General features: G+C 43.7%; 1 protein-coding gene across 3 annotated transcripts in view; it reads left to right on the top strand.

Moving 5' to 3' along the window:
* The window catches only part of PHKB (phosphorylase kinase regulatory subunit beta), a 297,465-nt gene that overhangs the window by 96,520 nt on the left and 188,020 nt on the right, over window positions 1-12,925 (top strand). For all 3 annotated transcript variants that reach the window (XM_056525638.1, XM_056525640.1, XM_056525639.1), the window contains one exon: window positions 12,082-12,181. In XM_056525638.1, the coding sequence (XP_056381613.1) occupies window positions 12,082-12,181 (100 nt within the window). The remainder of the gene's footprint in view (window positions 1-12,081; window positions 12,182-12,925) is intronic.

Genomic DNA, 12,925 nt, shown 5'->3' with positions numbered 1-12,925 from the left:
CGCATGTTTTTGTAGACCCAATTTTTGAATTTTTACAAGGGGTAAAAAGGAGAAAATTTTTACTTGTATTTGAAACCCAATTTTTCTCGAGTAAGCACATACCTCATATGTCTATGTTAATTGTTCGGCGGGCGCAGTAGAGAGCTCAGAAGGGAAGGAGCGACAAATGGTTTTTGGGGGGCATGTCACATTTAGGAAGCCCCTATGGTGCCAGAACAGCAAAAAAAAACACATGGCATACCATTTTGGAAACTAGACCCCTCGGGGAACGTAACAAGGGGTAAAGTAAACCTTAATACCCCACAGGTGATTCACGACTTTTGCATATGTAAAAAAAATAATAATAATTTTCCCTAAAATGCTTGGTTTCCCAAAAGTTTTACATTTTTAAAAAGGGTAATAGCAGAAAATACCCCCCAAAATTTGAAGCCCAATTTCTCCCGATTCAGAAAACACCCCATATGGGGGTGAAAAGTGCTCTGCTGGCGCACTACAGGTCTCAGAAGAGAAGGAGTCACATTTGGCTTTTTTGAAGGAATTTTTGCTCTGGGGGCATGCCGCATTTAGGAAGCCCCTATGGTGCCAGGACAGCAAAAAACCCCATATGGCATACCATTTTGGAAACTAGACCCCTTGGGGAACGTAACAAGGGGTAAAGTGAACCTTAATACGCCACAGGGGTTTCACAACTTTTGCATATGTAAAAAAAAAAAAAAAAAGATTTACCTAAAATGCTTGGTTTCCCAAAAAATTTATATTTTTACAAAGGGTTAAAGCAGAAAATACCTCCCAAAATTTGAAGCCCAATTTCTCCCGATTCAGAAAACACCCCATATGGGGGTGAAAAGTGCTCTGCTGGCGCGCTACAGGTCTCAGAAGAGAAGGAGTCACATTTGGCTTTTTGAAAGCAAATTTTGCTCTGGGGGCATGTCGCATTTAGGAAGCCCCTATGGTGCCAGGACAGCAAAAAAAAAAAACACATGGCATCACATTTTGGAAACTAGACCCCTCGGGGAACGTAACAAGGGGTTAAGTGAACCTTAATACCCCACAGGTGTTTCACGACTTTTGCATATGTAAAAAAAAATTATTTTTTTTTACCTAAAATGCCTCTTTTCCCAAAAATTTTACATTTTTAAAAAGGGTAAAAGCAGAAAATACCCCCCAAAATTTGTAACACAATTTCTCCCGAGTACGCCGATACCCCATATGTGACCCTAAACTGTTGCCTTGAAATACGACAGGGCTCCAAAGTGAGAGCGCCATGCGCATTTGAGGCCTAAATTAGGGATTGCATAGGGGTGGACATAGGGGTATTCTACGCCAGTGATTCCCAAACAGGGTGCCTCCAGCTGTTGTAAAACTCCCAGCATGCCTGGACAGTCAGTGGCTATCTGGCAATACTGGGAGTAGTTGTTTTGCAACAGCTGGAGGCTCCGTTTTGGAAACAGTGGCATACCAGACGTTTTTCATTTTTATTGGGGAGGGGGGTTGTATAGGGGTATGTGTATACGTAGTGTTTTTTACTTTTTATTGTGTGTTAGTGTAGTGTTTTTAGGGTACAGTCGCACGGGCGAGGGTTCACAGTAGTTTCTCGCTGGCAGTTTGAGCAGCGGCAGAAAATTTGCCGCAGCTCAAACTTGCAGCCGGATACTTGCTGTAATCCTCCGCCCATGTGAGTGTACCCTGTACGTTCACATTGGGGGGGGGGGAAGATACATCCAGCTGTTGCAAAACTACAACTCCCAGCATGTACGGTCTATCAGTGCATGCTGGGAGTTGTAGTTATGCAACAGCTGGAGGCACATTGGTTTTGAAACACAGAGTTTGATAACAAACTCAGTGTTTTGCAACCAGTGTGCCTTTAGCTGTTGCAAAAGCTACAACCCCCAGCATGTACAGACAGCGGAAGGGCATGCTGGGTCTTGTAGTTATGCAACAGCTGGAGGCATACTACTTTGGCTGGGGACTGTAGTTATGCAACAGCTGGAGACACACTGGTTTGCTACATAACTCAGTGTGCCTTCAGCTGTTGCAAAACTACAACTCCCAGCAGTCACCGACAGCCAACGGGCATGCTGGGAGTTGTAGTTATGCAACCAGCAGATGCACTACTACAACTCCCAGCATGCACTTTAGCTGTTTGTGCAAGCTGGGAGTTGTAGTTACACAACAGCTGAAGGTACACTTTTCCATAGAAAAAATGTGCCTCCTGCTGTTGCATAACTACAGCTCCCAGCATGCCCTTTTTGCATGCTGGAAGCTGTTGCTAAGCAACAGCAGGAGGCTGTCACTCACCTCCAACGATCCTCGCCGCACAGGTCAGTCCCTCGTCGTCGGCGCCGCGGCCGTCGCTCCTGGGGCCCCGATCCCAACATTGACGGGATCGGGGTCACCAGCACCTGGGGTGCACTTCCCGCACCCGCTCACGTCCTCCGGAAGAGGGGCGGAGCGGGTGCGGGAGTGACACCCGCAGCAGGCGCCCTGATTGGTCGGCCGGTAATCCGGCCGACGAATCAGGGCGATCGTGAGGTGGCACCAGTGCCACCTCACCCCTGCAGGCTCTGGCTGTTCGGGACCGTCGGAGACGGCCCCGAACAGCCTGTAATTCCGGGTCACCGGGTCACTGGAGACCCGATTGACCCGGAATCTGCCGCAGATCGCTGGACTGAATTGTCCAGCGATCTGCGGCCATCGCCGACATGGGGGGGCATAATGACCCCCCTGGGCGATATGCCCCGATGCCTGCTGAACGATTTCAGCAGGCATCGGGCACCGGCTCCCCTCCAGCTAGCGGCGGGGGGCCGGGATTTGACAGGACGTACTCAAACGTCCTGAGTCCTTAAGGAATCGGAAAAGGGGCCGTTTAAGTACGTCCTGCGTCCTTAGGGGGTTAAAACAATTTATTATTACACTTATATTGCTTGTGGTGTCCTTTGTAGGGCCCTTACATCGGACTCACCACAATAAGCAAAGTAGTGAATGTTTAAGATATTCATACAATGAAATAAAATAGACATATAATATTCAAGGTTAAAAAAGTGCTGGTATTCCAGTGTGGCAAATAGTCTGTAGCGCTTAAAGATGTATGCACGGAGATTGTGCCTTGTCTGGTTGATTACAAATATCTTATAGTCTGAGTAGTGATGTCTCTGTATAGCTCGTATCTGGTCAGGATACTACATGCAGCAGTGTGTTGGTAAGAGTTTAAAATCAATGCGCACTGTGGCGTTGGGGTTTCCTTGTGTGTATCCCACTCTACCCTGGCGGCACAAGGATAGAGATTGGTGAGTGGGATATAGATAGTCTCTTAATTGTAATCCTGTGGGCGCATGAGGCTGCGTTCAGCAGCACTGGAGGCCCCTCAAATGTGGACCACTCTACCCTGGCAACACAGGGAAAGTTTTGAGTGATTTGGCACACTGTGCCTCTTACCAGCAATGTCCTGTAGCCTGGTTGCCGGAAAAAGGTTTTTGCCGGGGAGACGTCCTCTGGCAGGTGGGATGCATACAACCCCGGAAGCGTGCTCCGGTGAATGATGGTAAAGATCGCCGGGTTTGACAATACTGGGGTACAGGTGATAGCAGTGGCGTCTGTGTGTGCGTGTGTGTGTATATATATATATATATATATATACATACATACACACACACATATATATATACACACAATGTTTTTTTTTCCATTTTTGCCATAGATTTTTGGGTAAATGACTGATGACATTACAAAGTAGAATTGGTGGCGCAAAAAATAAGCCATCATATGGATTTTTATGTGCAAAATTGAAAGGGTTATGATTTTTAAAAGGTGAGGAAAAAACAAAAGTGCAAAAGCGGAAAAACGCTCGGTCCTTAAGGCGTTAAAACTTTTGGACACTACCATCAACTTTGATAGCGGCATCTAAAGTGTTAATGTCGGACATCAGCCTGATTGGTGATGTCTGGCATTAGCCGAGGGTTCTAGCTAATGATTTATACAACACAGTGGGAGCAGGCACTGTGCGTACATATACGCCTTGTGTCCTTAGGGCTCATTTACACGGATGGATCCCCAGCATATTTTACTCTGCGGATCCCCCGACAATGGACCCTACAGTGCTGCCTCCATCTGTGCTGATCATAATCCTCCGCTACGAGCAGACACACTTTCATGTGTATACTCGCACACATCGCGGCTGCTCTCGGCCTAGCTCTGAGAGCAGGAGGAGCGACCATGATGTGTGCGAGTATACACATCAAAAGTGTGTCTGCTCGTAGTGGCGGATTGCCGTTATGAGCAGGCACAGATGGAGGCAGCACTGTAGGGTCCATTGTCGGGGGATCCGCAGCGTAAAATACACTGTGGATCCACCCCTGAATGAGCCCTTAGGGTACGTTCACACGTACAGGATCTGCTGTATATTTTCTGCAGCTGATTTTGCTACCTATTGAAGCTAATGGGTTGCAAAATCATCTGCACAAAATATGCAGCAAAAATATGCAGCAGATCCTGTACATGTGAATGTATCCTTGAGGGGTTAATGAGGGGTTAATGTGTTCACATGTTGTCCTTCCAGAGGGGTCACTTTTCCCTCCTCCAGTGTCCACAGGTCTCCAACAGGTCACATTACCAGAACAATTTATGGAAAAATTGCGCTGTTTTACCGCGATTTACGAAAAATCGCGGTAAAATCGTGCGATTTTTGCCGCGATTTTTCCTAAAAATTGTTGTGATAATGGGGCCTGTTGGTGACCTGTGGACACTGGAGGAGGGAAAGTGACCCCCCTGAACTGCTACTATACACATGACCCAGGATATACTGCTGATCAGGGGGGAGAGAGGCAGGACACGGGACATCACTCACCTCACATGAAGCAGCCGCTCTGCTTTGTGACCTGTCAGCTCTCGGCCCCTCCTCTCCTATGCTGGGGGCGGAGCCATCAATGTATTGGGACATCCCTATTTATTTTAAATTGGGGGGACCCAAGGGGGGGCACGGCCTGATCTAGGGGGGGCCATGGCCCCCTCTGGCCCCCCCCTAGCGACGCCACTGGGTGATAGAGGCTAGACGTGTTTAGAGGTACTCATCTACCTCTTCTTCACTAGCAATGAAAGAGATAGATGAGTACCTCGAAACGCGTCTAGCCTCTATCACCTGTACCCCAGTATTGGCAAACCCGATGATCTTTACCATAATTCACCGGAGCACGCTTCCGGGGCTGTACGCATCCCGCCTGCCAGCGGACGTCTCCCCGGCGAAAACTTTTTCCGGCAACCAGGCTCCAGGACATTGCTGGTAAGAGGCACAGTGTGCCAAATCACTCAAAACTTTCCCTGTGTTGCTGGGGTAGAGTGGTCCACATTTGAGGGGCCTCCAGTGCTGCTGAACGCAGCCTCATGCGCCCACAGGATTACAATTAAGAGACTATCTATATCCCACTCACCAATCTCTATCCCTGTGCCGCCAGCGTAGAGTGGGACACACACAAGGAAACCCCAGCGCCGCAGAGCTCATTGATTTTTAACCCCTTACCAACACACTACCGCATGCAGAATCCTGACCAGATACGAGCTATACAGAGACCTCGCTACTCAGACTATAAGATATTTGTAATCAACCATACAAGGCACGATCTCCGTGCATACATCTATAAGCGCTACAGACTATTTGTCACACTGGAATACCAGCACTTTTTTAACTTGAATATTATATGTCTATTTTATTTTATTTCATTGTATGAATATTTTATACATTCACTACCTTGCTTATTGTGGTGAGTCTGATGTAAGGGCCCTACAAAGGACACCACAAACACTATCTTTGTAATAATAAATTGTTTTAAATTAATTCACTGGATCTACATCATTTTTTACATATATTTTATATACACCCATTTATTGGTGATAATCAAGCCCAGACTTGAGGAAAGTGTACCCCCACTTTATACATTGTTGCAGGTTGTATGGGATACACAACCTTTTTCACATTAATACTAGTCTGACAGTAATACTATTGTCCCTATTGTCGGGTTGAAGCTACTATACACGTTTTTAACATTATCAAGAAGTTTGCAACCCATGGCATTGTAGCTAATCTCCCTTGGTGTGGACAGAAGAGAAAAATTGATGAAAAGTGTCAACACAGGATAGTCCGGATGGTGGATGAGCAGCCCCAAACAAGTTCCAAAGATATTCAAGCTGTCCTGCAGGCTCAGGGAGTATCAGTGTCAGCGCGAACTATCCGTCGACATTTAAATGAAAAGACTACATTTTGACAAAATGAACTTGAGTAAGCCAAAATCCCTCTGGGAAAACATCTTTTGGACAGCTGAGAACAAGATAGAGCTTTTTGCTAAAGCACATCATTCTGCTGTTTACCAAAAATGTAATGAGGCCTACAAAGAAAAGAACACAGTATCTACAGTGAAATATGAATACCAATAACACAAGCAGAAAAGGAGGGGGGGGGGGACTTAACACCCCTAAATACTCTCAGATCTATATCAGGTATTAAACAATCTATCAAAAGTGCATTAATACAAATGGTGTAAACTGTAGAAATACCCACACTGGGTGCCTTGAATGTGTTCAACGCATCAGGAAATCTGTCAGAAAGTCAGAAAACTTGGGCTTCCGAGATCTTGGGTCTTCATGCAGGACAATGACCCGCAAACATGCATCAAAAAGCACCCATAAATGGATGGCAGCAAAGCGCTGGAGAGTTCTGAAGTGGCCAGCAATGAGTCCAGATCTAAATCCCATTGAACACCTGTGGAGAGATCTTAACCTCTTGGGGATGCAGGACGTATGCATATGCCCTGCATCCCCCATCCTTAAGGACTCAGGGCGTACCTGTACGCCCTGAGCCCATTTCTGGTGTTTAAAACGGGGTCGGTCCCGGCTGCTAGTCATAGCCAGGACCCTGGGCTAACCGTGTGGCACCGATCGTTGTGCTGCGCGGTGTTAACCCCTAAGACGCGGCGATCAAAGTTGACCGCCGCATCTGAAAGTCTAACACTTCCCGGCAGCTCAGTTGGGCTGATCGGGACATCGCGATAAAATCGCGATGTTCCTATCAGCTGGGACGCAGACAGAGGTCTCTTTACCTGTCTCCGCGGCATCCGATCGGGGTTTGATTGCTCCAAGCCTGAGCTACAGGCTTGAGCAATCGAGCCCCTATCTCACTGATCCATGCAATGCTATGGCTTTGCAGGGATCAGCATAAGAGATCAGTGTGTGCAGTGTTATAGGTCCCTATGGGAGCTATAGCGCTGCAAAAAAAAAAGTGAAAAAAAAGAAAGTTAACAAAGGTCATTTAACCCCTTCCCTAATAAAAGTTTGAATCACCCCCCTTTTCCCATAAAAAAATAAACATATGTGGTATCGCCACGTGTGGAAATGTCCGAACTATAAAAATATATCATTTATTAAATAGCACGGTCAATGGCCTATGCGCAAAAACATTCTAAAGTCCAAAATAGCGTATTTTTGGTCACTTTTTATATCATGGAAAAATGAATAAAAAGCGATCAAAAAGTCCGATCAATACAAACATGGTACCGCAAAAACTTCAGAACACGGCGCAAAAAATGAGCCCTCATATCGGGCCGTATGCGGAAAAATTTAAAAGTTATAGGGGTTAGAAGATGAGAATTTTTAACATAGAAATTTTCCTGCATGTAGTTATGATTTTTTTCCGAAGTACGACAATATCCAACCTATACAAGTAGGGTATCATTTTAACCGTATGGACTTACAGAATAAAGATGTTATTTTTACCGAAAAATGCCCTGCGTAGAAACGGAAGCCCCCAAAAGTTACAAAATGACATTTTTTCTTCAATTTTGTCGCACAATTAATTTTTTTTCCATTTCACCGTTGATTTTTGGGTAAAATGACTGTCACTGCAAAGTAGAATTGGCCATCATATGGAATTTTATGTTCTAAATTGAAAGCCTTATGATTTTTAGAAGGTGATGAGGAAAACATGAAAATGCAAAAACAGAAAAACGCTGAGTCCTTAAGTTGAAAATAGGCTGAGTCCCTAAGGGGTTAAAATTGCTCCTGGGAAAAGGCACTCTTCCAATAAGAGAGACCTGGAAAAGTTTGCAAAGGAAGAGTGGTCCAACATTCCGGCTGAGAGGTGTAAGAAGCTTATTGATGGTTATAAGAAGCAACTGATTTCAGTAATTTTTTCCAAAGGGTCTGCAACCAAATATTAAGTTAAGGGTGCCAATAATTTTGTCCAGACCATTTTTTGAGTTTGGTGTGAAAATATGTCCAATTTGCTTTTTTTCTTCCCTTTTTTTGGTTTAGTTCCAATACACACAAAGGGAATAAACATGTGTATGGCAAAATATGTGTTACTGCAATCCTTTTCTGTGAGAAATACTTACTTTTCTTGAAAAATTTCAGGGTGCCAACATTTATAGCCATGACTGTAAGAGTTGTGTAACAGATGAAATGTTATACAGTGAATTAATTACAATTGTCCCAAGGCTGTACCATCTCGGGACACTAAGATTCCAAATACAAGGAACTCCCCTAAAACGTAACATTTATTGTATTGGAAGTAAAATAAACCCGATGATTTAACACTGTTAAAATTTGCATCACTGTAGCCTATATATGTGTAGTTTATATATAGTAATTTTCTAATATGGCTTGCATGTGCTACTACCATTTATATGAATAGTGCCCCTAATCTGTTAGGTGGGATAAGTGCTCTTCCACCTTTGACATTAATTATTGTAGCAGCATCAATGCCTGCATGTATCTTTGGTTTTGAGCTTTGACACCTATCTAAATGGGCAACAGCCCCCTTGAGAAAGGTTACACAAGGTGTTGGGGACGGTGGAGCAATACACAAATGAATAAGATATCAGCATTTTAGATCCTACCTATAGACTATGTATACAGCACCATGCACTTTAAAACTAGGACTTATGTCCAGTTAGGCACCTTATTCCAATAGGATATCCTGCACCTTTATCTGAGGTTAGTAGCAGTTTGCACTTCATCCTGAAGAGGCGTAGGAAAGGTACCCCACTTATATAGATGAGACATGGTTTATAGTCATTATTGAGACTAGTAGTGCTCCCAAGTATCCGTGGTGTGTATTGTTCCCTGTATGGTTGCTCGGCCTAAGCTCGGAGGCCCTCACTTGTTGTATCCAGTTGGTTTATATTTTATATGTGTAATGACTATAATAAAAGTTATATTTTACTGAAGCGGTAGTGTGCAAACTCTTTTTTTTTCTTCTGGTTGTGGTATACTGTGATATGAGTTTTCCGCCTAGTATAGGATCATGATAGACACCATGTAGCTGAATATGGCCATTTATAATTGTAGGTGTCAATTTGGATTCCTTTTCTGTTTTTAGCCTATATATGTGTAGATTATATATAGTAATTTTCTTATATGGCTTGCATGTGCTACCACCATTTATATGAATAGTGCCCCTAATCTGTTAGGTGGGATAAGTGCTCTTCCACCTTTGACATAAATTATTGTAGCAGCATCAATGCCTGCATATATCTTTGGTTTTGAGCTGGGGCCTACATGCTCTTCCACTATGTGCACAATCACTGTTGAGGGTACTACTAGTGACGCAGGTAAAAGGAAGTTACAATAGTTACAATATTTATTAGTTTCAGGAGGACCATTGTATATTGAAACCATTGTATGTTGAGACCAGAACTCTATGGAAAGCTCTGTAATAGGTCCTGAAGCCCCAAAAATAGGGAACGTGTGCATTAATGAAAAATAAGTAGATAACTTTTACAGATAAGGCATGCCCTCACTTATATAAGTAAGTAAAAGCTACTGGAAGATGTAAATCACTGTCTATGTAGAGAGCAGAATCTTCTTCAGGGTCCTGTTCAGTATGCACTTTGTCCCAATAAAGTAAGATGGAGCCACCGTCACTTAGTGTTCCAAGGAACAGCTAACTGGCACAGGTAAAGAGTAGTGCAGAACATGTAGTACCTCCCTGAACTTATGGAGGCACTACCAGACAGTCAGTCAGTGCATGCATTTAAGTAATACAGGCGTTTTCCTAGTGAAGTGTCCACAGTCAGTTCTTTCAGCCATTGACACGTTTCTGGACTTTCTTTAGCATTGTATGTTGGCTATGATTTCAAGTTGCAGTGGTCCAGAAAAGACCAATGTATGTTGAAAATATTGTAAGTTAAGGGTTAACTGTATAGTACTGTACATTTCCCTAATTACCATATTGATACATACCTAGAGAGATCTGACATTCAGAACACTAGGAAAATTGGGTACAGATGATCGATTTACTGAGAGAGTAGTGGATGCATGGAATAGCCTTCCTGCAGAAGTGGTCGCTGCAAATACAGTGAAGGAGTTTAAATATGCATGGGATAAGCATAAGGCTATCCTTCATATATGATAGGACTAGGGACTATTGATAGGATTCAGAATATTGGGCAGACTAGATTGGCCAAATGGTTCTTATCTGCCGACACATTCTATGCTTCTATATTGATTGTTTCCAGGCCTTTCCAGTAATTGATGCAACAGAGGAACACAGCAAAACTGAATATCTTTCCTTTTTGGGATATGTTCACATTGAGCAATTTGAGCTACATCTCCGCTTGCGGAATTCTGCGAGCAGAAACTCCATATGGTGGCAACCGCCGATAAAATCTTTCGGCAGTAGGACTGCATGGCCCTGTGCCGTCACCATTGATGGCAATGCAGTGCTTGCTGAAATTATCGCAAAGGATGAACAGGTTTATTATTTTCGCTAATCATTTTCAGAGGCAGAAGTCTCCGCCGCTGAAATTCTTCCGAAGACCCATTCACTCCAATGGTAGAGCTCACAGAGCGAATTTTCGATGCGCAATTCCCTGCAAGGAAATTCAAATTAATCAGTGTGAACATACCCTAAGTAGCAAGAAAGGACCTGTGGAAGCCAGGTGCTGATATGTGCAATGGAATAAAAGTAGCAAGTCATAGATAAGCTTTAAGTCCAGAGTAGGACTATTCATTTGTATAAACAATGAAGCAGTGAAGTGCAGTACCTAGCTTTCACAAGGCTTTTTTTTTTCCTACATCTGTGCTTCACTGCCGGATGAATTGCTCCCCCCTCCTGTGACCTCTGGGTATAGCAGCTATTTAATTTGGCACCCCTTATGTATTGGGGTGATAGGCACTTATAGCATCCCTATTAGGTGATCAGCCATTTTGAAGAGGCATTTGTTACATTCTTGGACCCATAGCCAGGATTTGAATACACTGGGGTAATACATGAGGCCCCGGTTTCTTGTTGGTGGTTGTTTTTTATTTTTTATTTTTCCCCAATATTTCTTCTTTGGACAGAACACAGCGAATCAAGAGCTCTTAAAAGTGTCACTTTCAATTGAAAAAAAACCTGTCGCCTAGACATGTCAAAAGTTTAGATTGCAATGGGTCTCAGTACTAAGACCCTGCTGGCTGTCAGTCAAGCCCTACTCATTCACCATAGACTATAATGGAGTGAATGTGGTGACTGGCTACGGTTAAGAATGAAAAGTGAATCATGCTGCCGTACGCTTCACCGGGTTATAACTTGCGATAGCAGCAGGTCTCAGAATGGAATGGCTGCCTCCATCTTGATAGTGCATCCACCCATTCCACTGGGTGATTTTATGCAAGGAATAGCTGGATCTTACATGCCCAGAAAAATCTAGGCTTAGTGCTAGCTTAAAAGAGGCATATCTATAGTGTGGGATGTGCTGACAAATTATTGTTTTCTAAAGTAAAACTATGTGAACTGTAAAAGGCATTTCAATGATGGCATACACAATATATTAATGCAGAACTTTAATGATATGTTGGGTAAACCCCCCACATGTTGCTGAGCCCTTCATGTTAGTAGTTTGTTCCTGAGAGAGTTTATTTGATCCTAATAGCAGCACAGACTTTTTACAGTACAGTACTGAATGTTGTTTCAGATGGTTGTACCTAAGCGTTATTGTATCTGTATGGTTCATCAGCATTTTGCCATTGTTGTGACTCTACCGCTGCTGCTCTTGCTTTTCTGTTTTTCTTTTCTTAATTTTCTTTATTCTTTCTCCATTTTATCTTTCCAACCAGGCGCATTGATGATGATAAAGGACGGACACATGAGCTGGAGCATTCAGCAATCAAATGCATGAGAGGAATCCTGTACTGTTACATGCGGCAGGCCAATAAGGTAAATGATGGCACTCACTGACCCACTGCTTCCTCACTCCCTGAATATCTGAACCATACCTTTTGTGAAGCTGTTACTTAGTTTTATCTGTTTCTGAGAACACTATGGGGCAACTAATATGACTACCTTTTAACGTTAAACGGTCACCCGTTCACCCGTACTATAATCCGATACACTGAGTTATTGTGCGGGTAAACAGGAGACTGATGCGGGATCTCGGCCTGCTATACCTACCTGATCCTCCAAAGGTCCCCCTCTTTCAGCGCTGGAGGCGGGCCCGCCGGCTGGATTTAAATATTCATAACCGTTGGTCGCGTGAGCGCTCAGTAGGCACAGTGTATCGGGTTATAGTGCAGGTGATTGGGTGACAGTTTTCCTTCCTTTACCACTCCGCTGTTCCAGAATCCTGGATAATAGATATACTATGTAGATGGGGTAGACAGATTATTTATTTATTTATTAATTAATTTTTTAAGTATTTATTTTGTAATTTTCTACCCCCCCCCCCAAAAAAAAGAACAAAATACAAATATACTCCAGGTAGCCACGGGAACAAGTCCCAGACAGAGAGTACAGATTGCATTGCAAGGCAGTAAATCCAGTCACAAAAAACAGGATAGACATAACAGCAGATAGGTATGTCTCGCAATTACAACTACTAGGGTCATAGGAAGAGGCTCCTACCCCGAAACTCCTGGAGCAGGACAGGCCCAACAGCATCATACTAACAATCGCATACACACA

The sequence above is a fragment of the Hyla sarda genome, chromosome 6 (assembly GCF_029499605.1).
Source record: "Hyla sarda isolate aHylSar1 chromosome 6, aHylSar1.hap1, whole genome shotgun sequence".
Taxonomy (NCBI): domain Eukaryota; kingdom Metazoa; phylum Chordata; class Amphibia; order Anura; family Hylidae; genus Hyla; species Hyla sarda.
This window is presented reverse-complemented; position numbering and strand designations above follow the sequence as displayed.